Genomic DNA, 19668 nt, shown 5'->3' with positions numbered 1-19668 from the left:
ATATCATCATCTGAGATGAAAGAGACCATCTAAGCGGTCGGGACAGCGGTAACTAATATACGGCAGAATCCCCCAGAACCATCGATTATGTAAGGCAGGTATTTTGCGAGATTTTGATACATGATTGTTTCCCCCCAGGCTCCCCACTCTTATCGCAGAAGATCGGACCAGAATACCTGTAGCCTGGTATCTCTGGCATATTCTACATTTGACACCCTCCAGGGAAACCGAATCACGGGCAGCTTCGTCGCAGTAGTACTTGTTATCGCTGAATTTTGAGTCCGCGGGGCTCCCAACCGGCAAAATGGTGAACATCACGGAGAAGATCAAAGAGTACGTTTGGATGGACAAATCGCCTCGGAATGGGCTTTTCAAGTGGAACTAGATTCTGATATCAAGTAATAGGATTGAAGATGAGATGCGCAGGACGCAGAGTAAGCTTCTTTCATCCCATTACCCTTCCCCGGCTTTATGCAGAACCCCGCCGCTAATTCGATGACAGAGAACAAGGCCACAGGTGCGCATACCACAACCATATCGCCCATGTTAAAACAAATTGCCGAATTCTAACCAATAACCAGAATACCATCTGGGTCTGCTGAAGGGGTACGAACCTCAGCCCAACTCCACTCAATCAAAGCAACTCAGTTAGCTAACCACTCCGACAGAAAGCTCGCCCGATTAAGAGCCCAACTTCTAGAGCCGACAGGCGGTTCCGGCGGTGCTGGCGCAGGTTTCGATGTCAGCAAGAGTGGTGATGCGCGTGTTGCCCTTGTCGGTTTCCCCTCCGTCGGTAAATCGACGTTCCTGAGCAAGATCACGAAGACGAAGAGTGAGGCTGCGGCGTACTCTTTCACCACGTTGACAGCTATTCCAGGTGTTCTGGAATATGGGGGTGCGGAGATCCAGATTCTTGATCTTCCTGGTATCATCGAGGGTGCTGCTGAGGGCAAGGGAAGAGGTCGTCAGGTTATCTCTGCTGCTAAGGCGAGTTTATTGCCCACTTTCTTCTTCCTTTCTGAGAGCGGTGGTTGGAGGAAGATATGATGGGCAGCTATGTGTCTAACTGGTTACCAGACTAGTGATTTGATTCTCATGGTTCTCGATGCCACCAAGCGAGCAGAACAGCGGGCACTCCTAGAGGCGGAATTGGATGCCGTTGGTATTCGTCTGAACAAGGAGCCTCCGTAAGTAATTGTTCCCTGAAATTGAACCCAGCGAGCATCTCGCTAACAGGTCCAGAAACATCTACCTCAAACAAAAGAAAGCAGGCGGAGTGAAGATTACCTTCCAGACACCCCCAAAATACCTCGACGAAAAGCTCATCTTCAACGTCCTCCGTGACTACAAGATGCTGAACTGTGAAGTTTTGATCCGAGATGAATACGGTATGTTCAAATGCCCAACCAGTGACCAATTGTAAACTAAGGCATATCGCAACAGCAACAATCGACGACTTCATCGACGTCATCATGAAAGACCACAGAAAATACATCAGATGGTGAGACCAATCAAATTCCACGCTATTAAACGTTGTATCTGAGCACAACTAACTCTGAAACAGTCTCTACGTATATAACAAGATCGACAGCATCAGTCTCGACTTCCTGAATCAGCTCGCTCGTGAACCACATACCGCCGTAATGAGTTGTGAACTAGACCTCGGCGTCCAGGAAGTAGTCGAACGGGTCTGGAAAGAACTCCGTTTGATCAGAATATACACGAAACGGTACGCGTCTATCCTGCAGCCTGGTAACCCGATGAAGATAGATATCTAACGTTGAGCAGGAAAGGAGAAGAACCCGATTTCAGCGAAGCGTTGATTGTACGGAGCAATTCTTCCATCGAGGACGTCTGCGACAGCATTCACCGGACGTTGAAAGAATCGTTTAAGTATGCTTTGGTGTGGGGTGCAAGTGCGCGGCATATCCCGCAACGAGTGGGATTGGGACATATTGTGGCGGATGAGGATGTGGTTTCGATAGTTGCGAAGTAATTGCGATATGGGGGTTATTCCTGTGAGACGAATACCTTAGAACTAAATATGACGACGTGACCTTGAAGCGAGGTCAGTCATTACAGACTAGAGCTCCTATGCTTTGTGTTTACACAGCATTCGGTGGCATTTACACGATATCTCAAAATACTGCAAGTTTGAACAGCAAGTTTTTTCAATTGCTAAATAGACCCATATAAACCATACTAAATATTAACCTGAATTGAATGACATTCACATAACCCATTAACCCAGACTCCACGCACAAAAGACCAAACCCATGAGGACATTTTTTTAGGCGGCAGCAGCAGCGGCGGCCACATTCTGCATGCCAATGGTGGGCTGCACGCCAACACGCTCCTTAGCAAGGAGATCGACCAAGAGAGGGCTAGGCAGGCTATCCCGAGTGGGGTGGAAAGCCGACTGGCTAGCCTTGTACTTGCGCACGCTGTCAAGGTAGATGTCGAACAGGTAGGAGGAGTCGAGCGGGCCGCCCTTGGCCTCGGGGTGGAACTGAGTGCTGAAGATGGGACGGGTCTTGTGGATCATACCCTCATTGCTAGAGTCATTCAAGTTCACGAAGTAGGGCTTCCAGTCGGACGGCAAAGTCGAAGCATCAACGGCATAACCGTGGTTCTGGCTGGTGATGTGGCAACGGCCAGTGCTCATGTCCAAAGCGGGAATGTTGTGGGCACGGTTACCGTACTTCAGCTTGACGGTACGAGCACCAATGGCAAGGGCCAACAGCTGGTGTCCCAAGCAAATACCAAAGATGGGCACCTGGGAGGTCTCCATCAAGCGGCGCAGGTGGTAGGCGGTCTCCTGGCAGTGGGTAGGGTCACCAGGGCCGTTGGAGATGAAGACACCATCGAAGTGGTGGGCAACCTTGTGGATGGGGTAGTCGTAGGGGAACACAGTGATACTGGCTCCACGGCTGACCAAGCTGCGGAGAATGTTCTCCTTGACACCACAATCGATGACGGCAACGTGGCACTGAGGATCGGCGGCACTCACGTGGAAGGGGGCCTTGGTGCTGACCTGACGGACGAGGTGGATCTGCTCAGGGTCCACGAAAGCCTCATCCTGGTCGGCGTCGTACTCCTCACCAACAGTGATACGGGCCAGAGAAGAACCCTGCTCACGCAGGTAGGTGACAATGGCACGGGTGTCAACACCGGAGATGGCAGGGACGCCCTCACGAGCACACCATTCGCCAAGGCTCTGGACGGCGGTCCAATGGCTGTATTGCTCAGCCACATCGGCAACCACAACACCAGCAGCCTGGAGATGAGGAGACTCAAAGTATTTGAGAAGGCCGTGCTTGTCCTTCTCGGTGGAGGGGACACCGTAGTTACCAATCAGGGGCTGGGTGAAGACCAGGATCTGACCACGGTAGGAGGGGTCAGTCAAGGACTCGGGATATCCAACCAAGGAAGTGGTGAAGACAGCCTCGCCGGAGATGTTAGAGCGAGCTCCGAACGACTTCCCGTGGAAGATAGGACCATCTCGGATCGTGAAGGTGGCACGCTCATGGGCAACGCGACCGTTACGCACAGTGGCCATGAACCGAGACTGGATAGAAGCGTTCACGGAAGGGAAGGCAGAGGCCCTGGCGGGCATTGCCTTGAAGATTCGGGCAGCGAACATATTATGTCAAGTGATTTAAAGTAGAAGAGTTGTACGGTTGGTGTTTGAAAAAGGGTTCAGTAGTTTCCGGAAGCTTTCCAGAGATGATCCGAGATGTAGTCCTGCAAGCAGTCCCTAGTTAGTCCCAATTGACCCATACCGACAATACAAGTCATCATCCACAACCCGGAAACAGACAAGGGTTTGTCCATCACGGGGGTATCACGTGGACATGCACTGGGGTCTACATACCTGAGAAGTGAAAGTCGAGAAAAAACGCATAAGCGCGACGGTGCTGTTACCAGTCACTAAAAAATGAATAAGATAGGATTGAGAAAAGGTTGCTTAGATCGACATCGACGAGATGTGCGTGCAGATAGTCTGAATAGTTGTAGATATGGGATGAGTCAATGGGAAGAGAAGAAAGAGGAAGAGAAAGAGTGACGAGAGCGGCGGATCTTAAGGAAGAGCGGAAGAAACTGAGCGCCGGCCCGGGTCGGAGGCACGTGACGCGCTACACCGACTTCTGCGGGATCCCGACCAATCAGGGGGGCGATTATTGGCTCGATTTGCCTGCGCTATCGGAATGGCAACTTTTTTCTATCAGTATCGGCGCCTTCAAATAAACCCAATTATCCAATCGATTCTCCACCGTGTCATTATCTTTTTACGCCCTCCGCACTTACGCCCCCGTAAAAGGAATCCCGGTGGTTGGTTAAGTTAAGTAAGGACGACACCGACTGAACTGAATCCATTGCCATAACCCTACCTTGAAGAATTCGACAATCATGTCTTACACAATCGACTAACACCAATTGCTGATCAATTGAATTTGAAACTGATACTACAGGAACAGGAAAAATCGCCACCCTGACTCACGCAGGATGATCAAGTTATTGGGTAGCCGACACTAGTGGGTCTTGATCATCACGGATGAGTTGTCCTTTCTCACCTATTCGAGCATGATGCCAGGTTAGACTATTTCCAATGGTAAAAAAATTTTCACTTCTCGGGTCCTACCAATGGCAGAGTCTGGGCCGCCGTCTTCCGGTGCCAAAGAGTCCGGGGAATTTTATTCTATCAGGGGAAGCTTCTTGGCACCGACGGCAACTTTTCTCATCGGCATAGCCGAATGATCTCCGAGAAACTCCCACTGCTACTCATAGGGAAATATACAAAGAGGTGGCACAACTCTAGCGACATCTGGTAAATTGGCAACATCGGTGGATTTTTTACATTTAAACTTCCGGGGAGTTAAGTGATTCCCATACTTGTATTCCAAGAATCCTATAGATTCCATCTCATAAAGGGCCTTCTAGATATTCATATAGACTATATTCATTAACTATATATTCAAATCAAGATTGATGGCGTTAACTAGTAATAGCTCTATTCTATCATGATTATATTTAAACCCCTTCTCCAAGCCTTAGTGGCAACGATTCTACTCACACTCTCCTTGGGACGAGTGTCCCTCCAATCCCCATCCCACCAGCAACTCATTCCACAGTCTAATAACCACTGGGAAGACCCAGGCTGCGACGGCTCCGGCATCGTCGATCCAGACGGCCACTGCAATGGCGATGGAATCATCGACAACCCCCAGAACCCCCGAGACAAGGAGCGAGAAGGATTCCGATTCGACAATCCTTCAACCAACTGCAAATACGTTACGCAAATGCACATCTGGGACTCCTTCAAAGATCTCGAGAAAGATATGAATAAACTATTTACCCTAATTCACAAGAACGTTAGCTTCACCGTGGTGGGCCACCACCCCATAGCCGGCCATTACAACGACCTGCTCCATTTTTATGTCAATGCATTGCGTCGAGTGAGCGTTTTGTTCATGGACCATGCAGACAAGTTCGAGATTCATCCGCAGGCTATCCATGGGGGCTGTAATAGTGCTTGGTCGGTATCAGAGATTAACTTCAAGGGCGTCATGAACTCTGGTATGTATATCCCCAGTATGACCTCGTTAGGATAGTGCTCATGTGCTTTGCAATGATACCAGGGGATGATTTCGACATTGTAAATGTGTGGGTGACGAGATGGTATCAAGATCAGATGGTCGAGATTCGGACATATATAGATGCCCCGCGGATCATGGATGCTCTTCACAAGAACGAGCTCTGGTGGAATGGCACCACGTTTCGTGACAATGTGCACTACATGCCGGGGCCTGCAGGTATGCCTGATCTCAAGGAACTGGAGGACCTCATGGGTTATCCCGATGGCCGTAACTATGAGGACTGAGTCAGGGAGTTGGCAATTCATATACAAGGTAGCTGCAGGCACAGCCAATAGTGTAGTTTTGATTAGTAAAATGGCCCCATGTGGTGATTACCTTTCGTCTATAGATAAGCAGGAAGTGGTAGTTGCTGTAACAAAGGAGAAACTCGTGGTTAGTCGACTGATATATACAGCCCTATATTCGATGATTTAAATGCAGATATTCAATTCGCCGTCATTCCATCCGCTAGACTCGCCCAGCCTTAGCGCAATATAACTAGCTAAGACTAATAGCTTGCTTATCTCAAGTCTCCACACCACAATAGGCGACAATGAAAGAAACATTAGTTAGTCTGACAGGGGTGAGATGAGGAGCTAACATTCTTCGGATTCCTTCCGGTCAGCCTCAACGCCGCCATGACCTTCGAGCATCTCCCCTTGATACCACACCTGCTCGTCTTTACTTTTATTCTCTCCCATTTGCACTTAGCCCAAGGGCACATTGGATCATACTAAAAGAACCGCCCAACGTAAGTAATGCTAGACCACAACAGCGAATGGGGTAAACTCGCAGGCCGCATAGCCATAGGCCTGGCAGCAGCCTACTTCATTTCGTTCTTCTACAAGATGGTCAAAGTGCGACTTATCTTCTACCGTCTCAAGAAACAAGGAATGGTAAGCTCCCTCCACTATCTCTTATAACCACTCAACTGACAGACACCTGTAGCCAATGCCTCCCTGGAACCCAATTCTGGGGCATCTCCACGTCGTAGCTGGGTTTTCCAAGCAATTTCCTAGCGATATGCAACAAGCTCAGTCTTTCGGGGCCCTTGCATCTCAGAACCCCGAGCTGCAGGCTGGTTACTACCTGGATGTCTGGCCATTCGGTGTCCCGATGTTTCTTGTTGCCTCGCCTGAGCTGGCTGTGCAGGCGTGCCAGACGTATGATCTTCCCAAACCAGATGTGCTTGCCCCGATCATCGGGGAGATGGCTGGTGGACGGAACTTGTTCGTGGTGAATGGTGCGGAGTGGAAGCGGGCTCGGGAACTATTCAACTACGGGTTCAGTATGTCGGCTGTCATGTCACGCGTTCCTCAGATTGTTGAGGAAGCAGAAGTATTTGTGGACATTCTGCTAGAACATGCGAGGAAGGGAGATACCTTTTCTTTGGACCAGGTGGCTTGCAGTTATGTTATGGATATTATTGGGCACGAAGCATTGTAATTACCTATTCTCGGCGCATTGCTAGTATCCAAAAGCACTAATGAGCTCCCCACAGGAACACTCGCTTCAGATACCAGCAGGGATACAACCCGATTGCTGCATCGATGAGAGACACGATCAGCCGGTCTTCTGTGGAGGCAGCCAACCCGTTGGAGAAGTTGAATCCAGTATGATTTTTCAGACAATGGCAAAACAGCCGCACGATGAATCACTACATCGGGATTGAAATAGAAAGGCGGTACCAGGAATGGCTGCAAAATAAGAACAAACCCTCTACACGACGCCAATCGATCATGGACATGGCCATCGCAGAGTATATGAAGACGCGAGCAGCGGGACAAAAGCTCGATCCTGAGTTCAAAACGTGGGCTACTTTCCAGATCCGGCTCTTTCTTTTCGTTGGACATGATTCGGCCGCAGTGACTATTATATTCTGTTTATACCAGCTGTCCAAGCACCCAGACATCCTAGCCAAAGTCCGCGCCGAACACGATGAAGTCAGTGGATCGTATAGCGCTGCGGAACTGCTCAGACAGCATCCCGAAGCGATCAATCAGCTCCCGTACACATCGGCGGTGATCAAAGAGACACTGCGCCTCCATCCTCCTGCCAACGCACTGAGAGATGGGCTTCCAGGCATGGTGCTCCGAGAGCAGAATGGTAGAGCGTTCCCCGTGGAAGGCTTCGCTATTTGGGCTCTCCATGGCGCTATCCAGCGCAACGCGAACTCGTGGCCGGAGCCGTACGAGTTTATCCCCGAGTTTATCCCCGACCGCTGGCTCGTGAAGCCTGGTCATCCTCTGTATCCCCCGAATTGGGGTTGGCGGCCTTTTGAACAAGGGCCCCGCAATTGTGTTGGGCAGAACATGTCGCTCGTTAGTATCAAGGTCTCGCTTTTGATGACCGTGCGGGAATTCAATGTACATGACCAGTATGCGGAGTGGGATCGTCTACGTCTGTCTGCGGGTATCAGGGCTATGGATGGGGAGCGGGTCTATATGGTGCAAAAGGGGTCGGGGCATCCTGCTCAGGGGTTTCCGTGTAAGGTTACGATGGCTAGGGGTTGAGGGTGTAGATAAGCCTGCCTCATGAAGGTATCAACTGTTTCTGTAAAACAATGTTTTAGATTCAACTGTCAGTCAACGTTTTCACAATGCTCAATATCTCATCCAGGCATTTCAATAAATATCTCCGTGTATTTAATGCCTCGGATTTCTCAAGCCGTCTTTCCAGTTTCAAGCATAGACGCTGCCAATCGAGGTCCTCACCTGCAACATCCTGTACTTCATGAAAGATATTGGCAGGGATCCTATAATACCAGAAGGTGTTACTGAAAGAAAAGCCCCAAGCCCTCTCCATATTGGCTATAGCCTGCGATGGGAGGCATTCAGCGATCATGTAGAGGATCTCCACCGGGAGGTTACAAGTTTTGACCTGCCGCACGCGTTTACGGACAGGTCGGCGATGTTTGCTCTTTAACTTCCTCCGATCTGCCTGTTCTAATGCTAGACCAATAGCCTCTGAAACGCACTTTGTGCGGACAGGATCTAGCGCAGACCAGATGCGTATTACCCAGCGGTCAATGCCATACTAGAAGGATAAACACGCAGATAAATAATAAACGGTGATACTACCTTCAGCAGTCATCTCCGGGATTTCAGCCTTTCTCTGGCGCCCCAACTTAAATCGCTGTCGAAGAGCCACTAGAACAATTGCCAGGTCTTTCTCCGCGGTAGCACCCAGCTCATGGTACGAGAGGAGCTCCCAGCAACGGGCGTGAACACGGTAGCCCACCCACACCCAGTGAGGCCGTGGTTCTCTATAATAGTTGTGAAATCTGGGTTCCACAACGCGTTCAATTTGTCTTTGCGTCCACGGGCGTGAGACCAGGCCATGTTCCTCGTTCAAGGGAGCCGACATGATGGTGCATACCGCAACGCCTGAGATTTGACATGTATGTTCCTTCTGGTTACAGAGAACTTATAGGGTGTCAAATATCACTTATGGATGTCTGACTGAGTATGGATGGCTCACTCATGCGATGGACAGCCCACCAGGCCTTTCTCCAGAAGAGATGAAGATCTTCTACGTCCTCGGCGTTGTGGAATACAGCTCCATCATACTTGCGTAGGCTCGTGGCCTTGAAACCATGCTGCCAATTACAAGGTTCCATATAAAATGTATAACTGCAGATGTAGCAGTGCGGATTGCCATCGTAGGAATGATCCCGGGAATACCGAGTCATCTGGGATAGGGTAGTAATAACCATGTTTTCTTGGACTGAGAAATCCTTGATCAAGGAGGAATAATGGTCTACCTAGAGAAAGACACTCGGGTACAGTAAGAAGGACATATTACTTCATGCTCAACGCATGATAATAGTAATTGTGACGTCCTACTCCGGTAGGGCTCGTATTGTATTGTTTGTTAGGGCAATATGCCAAGAGGAGTGGGCGACGCTATACCCGATCTGCGCAAGGGATCCTTAAATCAGTTGATTCAGTTCATCCACCAAGCCTCGGTCCACTTACTATTTACCTCACGAGACATTAAACCGAACAGGAACAATGGTTTGAGTCCATACTCTCCAAAGAATGAGTGAGACGGTGAGAAAACGCTCCAGGATCGCTTGCGTCTCCTGCCAATCACGCAAACGTAAATGCACCGGCGACCAGCCGTGCAGCACATGTTGTCAATTTGGCATCGACTGCCACTACGATCTGCTGTCCCGCAAGAAAAAGGATGCAAGGTCTTTTAGACCACACCAATCAATTCCTCCAATAGCCAGCACTACTTCCCGTAATGAAACTATTCCCAAGAGTCACCGCGAGGGAACTACAGGCGACTCCCCTGACATGCCTGTTAACTCCTTGGAAGCCAACTCGGGAGCGGCATTTGTGCGGAGATTGGGACTCAAGATCGACCCAGCTAATGCCCCGAGGCTAGATCTGTTTGCCTGGAACGTGGGCGCTCGCCATCCGACCCCTTCTTCGATGCCCCCGTCGTCCATGCCCAGGGCAGTAATCGTTGTAGACATCATTTCCCTGGAAGAAATGAAGCTGCTAGCCGCCACGTTTTTCGAAAAGGTAGATCCGTGCTACGGCTTCATCGATCGTGACCATCTATTCCGCCAACTAGGCAGACGATGGCTCCCCCCATCATCTGAGTCTGCATTGCCCTACGGACCGTATGATGCCGTGCTCTGCGGCGTTGCAGCATTCGGGTATCTTTTCTCACGCAGACAGGCACCCCAAACAGAACTTCAGCTGGCTGAGGCAGCTCGCCTAATCCTTGACCAACACATGCTCTCTGAAACACCTTCATCGGTCGACATTGTCACTGGCTGGGTGCTTCGAGTGGCATACCTACGCACGACAGCTGCTCCCGATGCCGCTTGGATGGCTAGTTGTTCGCTGATGCATCTCATTGAAGCCACAGGTCTTCATCTGGAGCCCTCGTCAGACACAGTCCTCGGCCAATCGGCAGAGCCGTGCGACCCAGAAATCCGGCGGAGGCTATTCGCCATGGCGCGCCATCTAAACGTCTGGATCTCCTTCGAGCTAGGACGTTCCCGCGTCGTCCTATACGGAGCAACATCTCTCCCGCCCGCCCCAAGATCAACTGGAGAGATCTTCAACCTTCTCCCAGTATCAGAAAGTCTGGACCCAAACAAAGCGCAGGATTCCCTGGACCTAGAGTCGGCGCTGGCGAATGTTCTGGAGGTTGTCCATCCACTTGCCTCACATACTTTGGCCCAATGTAATCTGATGCTCTGCATCTACCGGCGCTTGCGTGGTCTCGACTCTGTTATATCTGGTGCTCTCCTTGACCAGGTACTTGAGTTAGCAAAAAAGGGTCTGAAGGCTTCTCGCGACATGATCGCATTGATCAGTCCGTGGCATCAGACTGCCAACGTACCCTTCCAGATCGTTTGTACATTACTAGCGATTGACAGTCGCGCTTCATTAGCATTGCTTGGCGATGCGATGCAGACACTGCGCGAGGTCGCCTTAGCGTATGATACAGACGTCATGAGGGAGGCCTACAGTACGGCATACCTGCTGATTCTGCTACACCAGCGACGAAAGGAAGAGGATACAAGAACTCTTCGGGGTGTTTTGCGTGCCAACTCCGCTGCCTCGGCACCACAGACAGAGATCACGGAACCCGCAATTGAGTCGACTCATTCACTCGCGGACTACCCGGGGTTCTCGTGGTTGAGTGACCTAGTGATTGATATGCCGGGTCTGCAGAACTTTGATCTCGAAAGTTTCCTAGCAACCGACAATTCATGGCCGCTGCCGGAGCCAGGGATGTGATATGTTATATTTCAGATTACAACTAGCGCGTGCTCTCCCAAAACCGGATACCACATGTGTTGTGATAGTCGATGGTATGGAACGGGAGGCCGCTCCTACGATTTCAGTCGTATGCGTGGCAAACAAAGGCTTATATTACGAAGGCTGTGGTCAGTCTATTCAGACTTCTTTTGCTTGGTACTCCTTCTCTGTGGTCGTGTTCCAGAAGACCAGGCTATCGCACCCAGCTTCCATAATACCCACAGCGACCCGAGGCCAATGACAATCATGGTTCCCAACTCAATCGCCTTACTTTGGAAAAAACCTTTATCATCCAACTTCAGAACCGGAACTTCCAATTCCTCAACAAGCCGATCAGATGAAGGATGCAGCTGGTAGAACATGGTCCGAGTCCCAAACAACCCCTCCCATCCAAGGTTGATCCTGTCAAAGGGGTTTACCCCCATCTTGGTGCCGTCCTCGGCCGTGCAAGCCCAAAATACCACTGGCCATGGGACTGGGGCGGAGCGGTAACCAGACTCGGACGGCCGCAGGTACCGCAGATGGAGGGGAATAGTAACATTCCACTCCTCTAGAACTTGATCAGACTCAGAAGGTGTGGCTAGCTCAAGCAACCAATTTGATCCCCAGCGAGATACAAACCAGTCTGGCGCCTCAAGGTCTGTCTCCCCGGCGACTGCATGAAGCGCAACCAAGTTGTGAGAGTCCAGAAATAACGGGTCAGTGGTCGAAAGCTGATATTTATCGCCAAATATCGTCGATGGGAGCGTCAAGTAGGTGTGAAGCGCGCATGTCGCGTCCGGCGGAGCAGGCGGGGGGTTAAGCGATGATGGTGGCATCGAGATGGTCATGGTTGGATGCAAACCCGTCGGGGAAGTAAACGAGATCGAATACGTTGCGTCCTCCGGGAGCGGTTGATGGCGAGAGGGGAAAGAGAAGAGCGTCGGCTCTGCCCATGGATCATCAGTACCATATCCGTACGCAACACCAAACGCACTCAGCAACCCGCTACTAAGCATACTTAACTGATCATCCTTCCCGACAACAGCCAGTAACCCTCCCATCTTAATATCCTCAGGCTCTGTCGCCGTTTCAGTGCCTAATAGTCCTACTTCAACCTGGTTCGTCCCCGCGTCATGTTTCCGTATCTCATCCGTCCACCCATTCTCCGGCGATTGTGACCAATACCCCAAGACAGTCAGCGAGTGCGATATACTATCGTAGTTGATATCGACTGAGTCCGCGGACCGGATAGATGCGGCATGACTGAGACACTGTTCGTCGGATGACGAACAAATCTTGTTCTCAATATACGCAACTAGCTTATCAAGCGAGGGAAGTAAACTGTGGTATTGGAAAGCAGCGGTGGAAGCGAAACGCGTGGACAGGATGGGAGGCGTAATGAAAGATTCCTGCAATGTCTGTCAGCCGTGAGTACGCTCATAAAAGAGAAACAAAATACCAACCTCGGGGTTCTTGCATTTTAACCCATAATCAAACGTCCTCTTCAACAGCGCACACAATGATTTCCTTCAATAAACCATCAACATCAAGATAACAAACACACCCATATCCCAAGCAATGAAACTCACAATTTGTTCTCCTCAGACGAACCATCAACAGGCGTGTAGAAAACATGTAAACCAGGCGAAACCCGACTCGAAAATGGCGCAACAGCATCATACCGCCTTTCCGACGCCCACCGGACATGAAGCTGATGGCATTGTTTCAAGACCTCTGAAAGCTAAAATAACCAAAATCTAGCATTAACCCCGTACGCCACGTAAAACTCAAAGAACAGGTTCTCAAAAATAGCAGGGAAATACCTCCTCAGGAAGCTCATCAATGCTAAACGTCGCCCGTTCCTCACGGGCACCGTCAATCCCATGCACCGCGAGGGCATCGGGTGTTAGGACCGCTTGATCCAGGGAAAAGGGGGTCTCGGGGCGTTGGACGAAGGTGGCTCTGCGACGCATTTTTGGATTGCTTGATTGACGGAGTTGTCGGTGAATCACTGGTTGAAGGGAGTTGGAGCTTGTTTCTCCGCATTTATTGTTTGTCGTCACGGGGGAATGCTTGTTGCTTGATTGGGTTAGTGTGGGTGTTTTGGCGATAAGATAAGGATTACCCTTTTGGGACAGATAGTGATTAGCATAGTCAATGTACATAGCACGTTCTAGATTTATGTGTTGGGTTTGATTTGTTCCCAAGTCCTGATTCTTTATTTTTGCCTCTTTTGCTTTGTTTTTTGGCTTGAGCGTAGTGAAGGCTTGACACCTAGTGGGATCTTAATGGCCTTCCAATGTTATACATATATATATATATATAGTATGTTAGCTTAAGATACTCGGTTCCCCCTTCGACAATCAGTATTCAGCCAGGAGAGAATCGAAACCCCATGGTCTAGATAGTTTAATCATTTATTCTCCTTCCATTTATTGAAACCCTTCCGATTACTTCAGGCTCAGTAGGCAGTGTACCAGGTAAAATGACGCCGTTAGCCCAATCCTCAATTCTTTTCATTAGTCGCCAAGATTTGAGACACGACTAGACTGCGGAGTTGATGAAACCAAAAGAGGGAGGGAAATCGGAGTTTGCCTGCATTATGCTAAGCACGGAACATTGGTAACCTCGTGCCACGATAGGTGGGCATGACGACATCTCTGGCTTTTGCATACTTCACTAATTATTGATAGTACTTGTACTTAGTGCCTGCCAATAGTAAATTATGTATAGCTCATGGGAACTATGATAAAATTGGGCGTCCAGTGCAGGCAGATAGCCCCGCGCTTGTCGGCGGATCCAATCTAGACAAAGATGTAGGGGGGGTTTCCACTGTGGAAACAACCCTTGAATAGGCACTAAGAGGTGCCTGGAAATCCCATAGCTGGATGTAGCAGTAAAGTAAAGATAGAATGTTGTAGACTAGCTGTCATGAAACAGCACGATCTGAAAGCTACCTTGACTCTTGCTAGTTTTCAAGCAATAGTAGTATATCCCGGTGTAACCTCCAGTCACGGGTCGGCCCGCTTTACCGAGCTTAAATGCTTCGGGAGATGGAGTATTATCATTCATAGCAGTGAAAGATTTGAGGTCGAGTATTGGCGTGCGATCTGTGGGGTTGCGTCTTAAGGGGTCTTGCTGGAATAATATATTGGAACGCAGTGCGTGCAACTACATTATTTGGTGTTATAATCTGCTCCTATTGGTAAAACTATATCTTAATACAATCCATACTGCAACAGGGATGAAATTAAGGACGAAGTGTTGTAGCTTTTATTATCAGAATCTAGCAAAATACAATAGTGGAAATCATATAAAACCCATGTCATCACATCATCATCAAGCAACCCGTCGCTCGCCCCAACGCCAACGATGCTGGTATTAACTGGAAAAACACAAAAAGCACGAAGACGATTAAGGAAGCACGTCTTTAAGGATATCTTTCTGAGAAGCCGTCAAGCTGGCCGGGAACCGGACATTCACGTGAACTATCAGATCGCCTCGCTCGTTTGGCTTCTTTGATATCGTCATACCCTGACCAGGGAACCTTTCTTCGTACCCGGGTTGTGTCGGACCAGGCTTGGCTACCCGGATCGACTTTCCATCGATTGTGCGCACGATCCGGTCCCAGCCGGTGAGAGCCTCTCTTAGACTGATTTCAACAGTTGTGATGAGGTTGTCTCCTTGGCGTTTGAAATTGGGATGTTCTTTCTATATGGAAGTTAGTCACGAGTCCCACTATAATCGCGGGGCTGGTTTCGAGAAGTGCCACTTACCTCTGTCACGATAAGATGGACATCCTGCCTGCCGCCTTCTTCTTGATCACCCACACCTCTGTACTTGATCTTCGAACCAGTCCGCAAGCCCGGCTTAATGTTCGCTTCAAGAGTTACATCCTGGACAGTGCGTTTTCCGCTCGTGTCAAAAGTCTTGCTCTTCACGGTCACCTTCTTCGTCGTTCCGCGCATCAACTCTTCCAGTGTCAATGGCAATTCCTTTTCAACTACGGTCGGTTCGGGGGTAGGTGCGCGCTGAGATTGCTGGAAGGCACTAGGGCCACGGCTTGAGCGGAAGCTACGGCCTGCGCCGCCACCGCCGCCACCCATCCCGCCCAGGATATCGAACAGATCGTCATGGTCCATGCCAGCGCCTCCACCCTTGGCAAAGTTTCGGAAAATATCATCTGCAGAGCTGAACTGGAAGCCAGAGCCACCGCCGGGGCCAGTCGAGAAACGGAAGGTCCGGGCACCACCACCTCCTCCAGGCATGCCTCCAAATGAGAAACCACCGGGCATTCCACCGTCAAACGGACTTCCACCAGCGCCGCCAGCGCCGCCAGCGCCACCACCGGGCGGAGGGGCTGGGCCGCCCCGCATCAGATAGTCGAGGCCGAATTGGTCATAGATCTTGCGCTTTTCGGGATCGGACAGAACTTCGTAGGCTTGTGATACCTCTGTGCAAGTGTTAGCTATTATCCAAATTTATTGCAGGAAAGAGAGTGTATGTGGAATCCCATGTTGGGGGAGCACGGGAGGCGGAACCACTGTTAAAGTCACCTACCTTTGAACTTCTCCGATGCGGACGGATTATCCTTGTTCTTATCCGGATGATATTTCAATGCACCCTTTCGGTATGCTTTTTTAATTTCGTCTTGGGATGCTTCGGGTTTGATACCCAAGGAATCGTACAGCTTAGTTTCTGCAACCATGGTGGGAACAACCGGTAATGAGTGGGGTAATTATGCAGTGAGATTGAGAACAAGCAAAAATCAACAAAACCCTAATTCAAGGGACCCAATGAGAATATAAAACAATGAATTCGGAAAAGAGACCAGCTCGATGTCAGGCAATGTCGAAAAGGTCTTCCCACCTCGATGGCGAGGGAGTAGGATCTCGAATGACGTAGAAGATTCGCGACCGAGTAAATGCTTGTCGAGTGTGTCGGCGTGAAAGATTTAGGATAGTACGTAGAGCGTGAAGTGAAAGACTTAGAAAGATGCACCGCAGCCCAAAAACGAATAAACCGGCATTTAGTAAATGGAGACTTGGAGGAGGGTAGAAGGTGGCTTCATGTATCGTGCAGCGAGACGGCGGCATTCAGGTGACGACAGACCAGTCCCGATGGAGCAGCACTGTGACGTGTGACGTTGACCGCATAAGCCTCTCTGCCAATCGAAGGTTCGAGAATGTTCGGATACCACAAGTCCGTACTTATTTTCTGCCATAAGAACGGAGACAACTATACTATTTTATTGTGAAAAGACCGTATCGATTATACCTATCGCGCTGGAGCAAGCATACTATGTAGCACCGGTGCTTTCCGTTGCGTATTTGCTGTCTCAGCTCGTTCGATCGCAGTCCTTCCAGTCCTTCAATCACTGGATCCGACGGGAACTTTCTTTTTACGGTTTAGCTTGTTGACCGGCAAGCCCCATATTTCTCACATGATCCAGCTATTCTGATGTAATACTATCTCAGCTTTATTCTGTTCTTCATAGGAATGTTCTAGGTACAATAGTATTGCCAACTAGCAATTGCCAATACACGCTCAAATATGGACAAAGCATCTTATCATCATGACGACTCCGTATCCACAACGATATAATCCTTGATCACTGCAGTTCCGTTCACGACGCTCGCAGTCTGCTCTTTCGTGCAAGTGCTGCCTAGCTCGAGAATGTAGCAAGTAGGCGCAGGGCTGTCAGGAACCGTGTTGGTAACGTTCCAGGTCGAAGAGGGCCCGCGAGTGGAGTAAGTGTTGTTCTTGGCAATAGAGACCTTGCCCGTTGCAATGTCTCGGTTGAACAATGCTCGGTGGAAGATCTCATACGCCGTCTCGGGTTGATATGCCGGCACCTCATGACCTGCTTCAAAAACGCGAGTGAACGAGAAATTTCCGTATTGTCGTACCAAACCACCGATATACGATGCATTGGTCTTCAGAGGGGCGTAACCCGCAGAGCGGAACTTGGCGGCATCCGAGTACTCCACCTTCAAGCTCACTTCTTCTCCTCCGTTCCAGGGGCAAGCGTAATCCCGATCGCCATATACCAGGGCAACTTTAATGCCGGAGTCTAGCACGTATGCGATATCCTCCAGGTATCCACGTACATCTGAGCGTGGGTAGTCACCTGTTGCGGAAAAGCCATTGTAGACGCTATCGACAGACTCTGTGAAATTGACGGGAACACCGAGGGCTCCCTGGACCCAGTGCTGGTTTAAGAAACCAAAGTAGTACGGAGGGGGGAAAGGATCGGGATCGAAATGGGAGATATCGTAGTAGCCTCGACCAGAGTACAGTGAATACGGGCCCTCTACTTGGTTGCTGCAGTATGTGTTCGCTTTTGCACAAACCTTGTTGACGGTCTCGTTGTTGCCGTACATCTTGGGGTCTCCCTCTGTGGCCAACCGACGACATTCAATGATTTGATCCTTGCAGCCCCCGGACTTGCTCCATGCATCCATCGCCATATCATATACAGTTTTGTTGATGGCCTCAATACCATAAGTATTGTTGTATGCTATCTGGGGGTAGGATGGTGACTGCACCAGGAGGTCGACGCAGCCATTGATAATTCCGAGGGTGTCCAGGTGAATATAGTGAGCATCGTCTATTTCAATGGACCCGTTGGCGATCTTCTCGTTCTGTTCTTGGAAGAAAGCCGTGAAAGATGGCCCGTACCGTCCTCCGTAGGACTCCGTCCAGATGCTTACTCGGTCATCGCGCGGTTTATACTCCGGGAACTCGGAGAACCAGGTCTGCGCAAATGACCACAAAGCGCGGGCGGCGTTTTCGGTGGTGTTGGCAGCGGTCGATGCGTTCTGGCTAGAGAAGGTGCCCACGTAAAACGTGTTATTCTGTTCCGGGACACCGTCCGGATAGCTGGTAATGTCCCACTTGCCCGTAAGCTGGTCATAGGTACCGTTCGTGGGGACATCATAACTGAAGCCGACTTGATTGGGCTGGTCAATGTAGAGCATATTCACGTAGTTGTTCCATGACCAGGGGTTAATTTCGGTGGTATTTGAGTCGTTGTTAACGCGGCATGGGCCATTCTCCTGCATCAGGCCGATCATCGAGGAGCTTCCTGGCCCACCATTCATCCAAATAGAAAGAGGGGCATTTCTAGGATCATTCCGAGATTCGAAGAACCAGAAGAAAGTGTTTATGGGGTAATCTTGGTCTAGTGACACATCGTTGAGAGTACCCGGGGGAAGATGCACGTAACCCGAATACGATTTGACGCCTGGGGTGGTTTCGCAAATACCAGGCTGACAAAAGTTCGGTTAGCGTCAAAACTGGGCAGCCACAGATGCGTCTATCACTTACTTCTTTGTACGAGATTTTCACACCTTCCTGATGCTTGGAATTGATGACCTTCAGGCCTTCGGGTGTTGGGGGAAAATACTGGCCGGCGACGGCACCGACCAGGCCGGCAGCATTAATCACTGACTTAAGGGACGGCATGGGACGTGGCGGTGGCCCAGATCTCAACCCTGGCGAAGGTTGGAGGGAATTGAAATAATGAGGACCAGGGTGGAAAATAGGCAGGTTTTATACCTGGATTCGACCGTCGGATGAACCTCAGAACTCCGCATCATAAATGAGGAGGCCTGTTTTATCACGGACCAGCCGGGTGACTTTGGTGGATGCAAAACCGACGATCAATGTAACAATATCGGAGGAGATATTGCGATAAGACCCGTCGATTGGGCGAGTTCCAGCAGACTCCACCTTTACCAGCACTAAAAGCCAGGGACTTTGTGCCTAAGATGCAAACGTAAAAGATAAGGCTCGCATTTTAGTGCCATCCTCAGGAATATCCTTTGTCTCTTCCAGGGACCCTGGGAGATAACAAAGAATCCTCACTTGATATTATGTATTGTTTCTTCCAAATTGTACATCCAACCTGTTGGAAATTAAACTTATTTCTAAGGTTATTACCGAAAATGGTCTAGCTCTCCCCGGATCATCCGTCGGAATGTCTAGAAGAATCCCCTCGACTCATTAAGTTTCTTCTTTCACCTTCACATACACAACCAGAAATAGTATCCAAGAGATACTCAACATGGGGGGCACTGCAAACATAATTGTTTCGAAGTATTGTACACATCGACCTTGGTTAATTCCTATTATGCCCGCCAAGCATCCTTGGAGCTCATTCATGGACAAGAGTGCTTACTGGGCTATTATTATACTTCCGGTAAGCAAGAGTCCTTTGCATGTGAGAAATAACGAACGACCAAGATACTTTTGAAACGACT

The 19668-nt window shown here is 49.7% G+C and overlaps 11 protein-coding genes across 11 annotated transcripts; 5 read left to right on the top strand and 6 right to left on the bottom strand.

The window, feature by feature from the left end:
* Positions 1-27: 27 nt before the first annotated feature.
* Positions 28-2198, top strand: BDV27DRAFT_130746 (putative GTP binding protein (Gtp1)). Its single transcript, XM_032067488.1, has 10 exons — positions 28-333; positions 406-434; positions 503-517; positions 582-606; positions 669-987; positions 1078-1187; positions 1243-1388; positions 1444-1501; positions 1565-1729; positions 1789-2198. The coding sequence occupies exons 1-10, from the start codon at positions 305-307 to the stop codon at positions 1994-1996; spliced, it is 1104 nt and encodes a 367-aa protein (XP_031926033.1). The 5' UTR covers positions 28-304; the 3' UTR covers positions 1997-2198.
* Positions 2154-4024, bottom strand: cpa1 (carbamoyl-phosphate synthase (glutamine-hydrolyzing) CPA1). The gene is made up of 2 exons (XM_032067487.1): positions 3875-4024; positions 2154-3744 (listed from the first exon to the last, which is right to left on the bottom strand). Exon 2 carries the CDS (start codon positions 3641-3643, stop codon positions 2291-2293), a length of 1353 nt encoding a protein of 450 aa, XP_031926032.1. The 5' UTR covers positions 3644-3744; positions 3875-4024; the 3' UTR covers positions 2154-2290.
* Positions 4025-4974: 950 nt separating this feature from the next.
* On the top strand, positions 4975-5980 carry BDV27DRAFT_130744 (uncharacterized protein). The gene is made up of 2 exons (XM_032067486.1): positions 4975-5577; positions 5640-5980. The coding sequence occupies exons 1-2, from the start codon at positions 5022-5024 to the stop codon at positions 5879-5881; spliced, it is 798 nt and encodes a 265-aa protein (XP_031926031.1). The 5' UTR covers positions 4975-5021; the 3' UTR covers positions 5882-5980.
* Positions 5981-6284: 304 nt separating this feature from the next.
* BDV27DRAFT_13213 (cytochrome P450) lies at positions 6285-7117 on the top strand. Its single transcript, XM_032067799.1, has 2 exons — positions 6285-6532; positions 6585-7117. Exons 1-2 carry the CDS (start codon positions 6395-6397, stop codon positions 7080-7082), a joined length of 636 nt encoding a protein of 211 aa, XP_031926030.1. The 5' UTR covers positions 6285-6394; the 3' UTR covers positions 7083-7117.
* Positions 7118-7285: 168 nt separating this feature from the next.
* On the top strand, positions 7286-8149 carry BDV27DRAFT_159295 (cytochrome P450; the record flags this gene model as incomplete). Its single annotated transcript, XM_032072847.1, has 1 exon — positions 7286-8149. The coding sequence occupies one exon, from the start codon at positions 7286-7288 to the stop codon at positions 8147-8149; it is 864 nt and encodes a 287-aa protein (XP_031926029.1).
* A 61-nt stretch (positions 8150-8210) lies between these two features.
* BDV27DRAFT_159294 (uncharacterized protein) lies at positions 8211-9002 on the bottom strand (the record flags this gene model as incomplete). The annotated part of the gene is made up of 2 exons (XM_032072846.1): positions 8211-8629; positions 8717-9002. 2 exons carry the CDS (start codon positions 9000-9002, stop codon positions 8211-8213), a joined length of 705 nt encoding a protein of 234 aa, XP_031926028.1.
* Positions 9003-9937: 935 nt separating this feature from the next.
* Positions 9938-11401, top strand: BDV27DRAFT_159293 (putative C6 transcription factor; the record flags this gene model as incomplete). The annotated part of the gene is made up of 1 exon (XM_032072845.1): positions 9938-11401. The coding sequence occupies one exon, from the start codon at positions 9938-9940 to the stop codon at positions 11399-11401; it is 1464 nt and encodes a 487-aa protein (XP_031926027.1).
* A 77-nt stretch (positions 11402-11478) lies between these two features.
* On the bottom strand, positions 11479-13407 carry BDV27DRAFT_13202 (uncharacterized protein). The gene is made up of 4 exons (XM_032067772.1): positions 13228-13407; positions 12994-13145; positions 12868-12931; positions 11479-12822 (listed from the first exon to the last, which is right to left on the bottom strand). Exons 1-4 carry the CDS (start codon positions 13375-13377, stop codon positions 11557-11559), a joined length of 1632 nt encoding a protein of 543 aa, XP_031926026.1. The 5' UTR covers positions 13378-13407; the 3' UTR covers positions 11479-11556.
* A 1247-nt stretch (positions 13408-14654) lies between these two features.
* Positions 14655-16431, bottom strand: BDV27DRAFT_130735 (putative DnaJ domain protein Psi). The gene is made up of 3 exons (XM_032067485.1): positions 15965-16431; positions 15181-15857; positions 14655-15115 (listed from the first exon to the last, which is right to left on the bottom strand). Exons 1-3 carry the CDS (start codon positions 16110-16112, stop codon positions 14819-14821), a joined length of 1122 nt encoding a protein of 373 aa, XP_031926025.1. The 5' UTR covers positions 16113-16431; the 3' UTR covers positions 14655-14818.
* Positions 16432-16825: 394 nt separating this feature from the next.
* Positions 16826-19191, bottom strand: cp1 (putative carboxypeptidase S1). The gene is made up of 2 exons (XM_032067484.1): positions 18734-19191; positions 16826-18675 (listed from the first exon to the last, which is right to left on the bottom strand). Exons 1-2 carry the CDS (start codon positions 18869-18871, stop codon positions 16978-16980), a joined length of 1836 nt encoding a protein of 611 aa, XP_031926024.1. The 5' UTR covers positions 18872-19191; the 3' UTR covers positions 16826-16977.
* A 200-nt stretch (positions 19192-19391) lies between these two features.
* On the bottom strand, positions 19392-19607 carry BDV27DRAFT_130732 (uncharacterized protein). The gene has a single exon (XM_032067483.1). It carries the CDS (start codon positions 19568-19570, stop codon positions 19412-19414), a length of 159 nt encoding a protein of 52 aa, XP_031926023.1. The 5' UTR covers positions 19571-19607; the 3' UTR covers positions 19392-19411.
* Between the last annotated feature and the right edge of the window lie 61 nt (positions 19608-19668).

Source organism: Aspergillus caelatus (genome assembly GCF_009193585.1).
Source record: "Aspergillus caelatus strain CBS 763.97 unplaced genomic scaffold BDV27scaffold_127, whole genome shotgun sequence".
Lineage (NCBI taxonomy): Eukaryota > Fungi > Ascomycota > Eurotiomycetes > Eurotiales > Aspergillaceae > Aspergillus > Aspergillus caelatus.
This window is presented reverse-complemented; position numbering and strand designations above follow the sequence as displayed.

Bases quoted from the DNA above. Each gene is read 5' to 3' on its own strand.
- BDV27DRAFT_130746 (XM_032067488.1), top strand. From the start codon at position 305: ATGGTGAACATCACGGAGAAGATCAAAGA. The intron at 607-668 runs GTACGAACCTCA...CCACTCCGACAG, and splicing joins CATCTGGGTCTGCTGAAGGG to AAAGCTCGCCCGATTAAGAG. The intron at 988-1,077 runs GCGAGTTTATTG...ACTGGTTACCAG, and splicing joins AGGTTATCTCTGCTGCTAAG to ACTAGTGATTTGATTCTCAT.
- BDV27DRAFT_130735 (XM_032067485.1), bottom strand. From the start codon at position 16,112: ATGGTTGCAGAAACTAAGCTGTACGATTCCTTGGGTATCAAACCCGAA. The intron at 15,858-15,964 runs GTAGGTGACTTT...ACACTTGCACAG, and splicing joins CGCATCGGAGAAGTTCAAAG to AGGTATCACAAGCCTACGAA. The intron at 15,116-15,180 runs GTAAGTGGCACT...ACTTCCATATAG, and splicing joins TCCATCTTATCGTGACAGAG to AAAGAACATCCCAATTTCAA.
- BDV27DRAFT_13202 (XM_032067772.1), bottom strand. From the start codon at position 13,377: ATGCGTCGCAGAGCCACCTTCGTCCAACGCCCCGAGACCCCCTTTTCC. The intron at 13,146-13,227 runs GTATTTCCCTGC...TGGTTATTTTAG, and splicing joins TTGATGAGCTTCCTGAGGAG to CTTTCAGAGGTCTTGAAACA. The intron at 12,823-12,867 runs GTTGGTATTTTG...CACGGCTGACAG, and splicing joins TAAAATGCAAGAACCCCGAG to ACATTGCAGGAATCTTTCAT.
- BDV27DRAFT_13213 (XM_032067799.1), top strand. From the start codon at position 6,395: ATGCTAGACCACAACAGCGAATGGGGTAAACTCGCAGGCCGCATAGCC. The intron at 6,533-6,584 runs GTAAGCTCCCTC...AGACACCTGTAG, and splicing joins GTCTCAAGAAACAAGGAATG to CCAATGCCTCCCTGGAACCC.
- BDV27DRAFT_130744 (XM_032067486.1), top strand. From the start codon at position 5,022: ATGATTATATTTAAACCCCTTCTCCAAGCCTTAGTGGCAACGATTCTA. The intron at 5,578-5,639 runs GTATGTATATCC...CAATGATACCAG, and splicing joins CAAGGGCGTCATGAACTCTG to GGGATGATTTCGACATTGTA.
- BDV27DRAFT_130732 (XM_032067483.1), bottom strand. From the start codon at position 19,570: ATGAATGAGCTCCAAGGATGCTTGGCGGGCATAATAGGAATTAACCAA.
- cp1 (XM_032067484.1), bottom strand. From the start codon at position 18,871: ATGCCGTCCCTTAAGTCAGTGATTAATGCTGCCGGCCTGGTCGGTGCC. The intron at 18,676-18,733 runs GTAAGTGATAGA...AACTTTTGTCAG, and splicing joins TGAAAATCTCGTACAAAGAA to CCTGGTATTTGCGAAACCAC.
- cpa1 (XM_032067487.1), bottom strand. From the start codon at position 3,643: ATGTTCGCTGCCCGAATCTTCAAGGCAATGCCCGCCAGGGCCTCTGCC.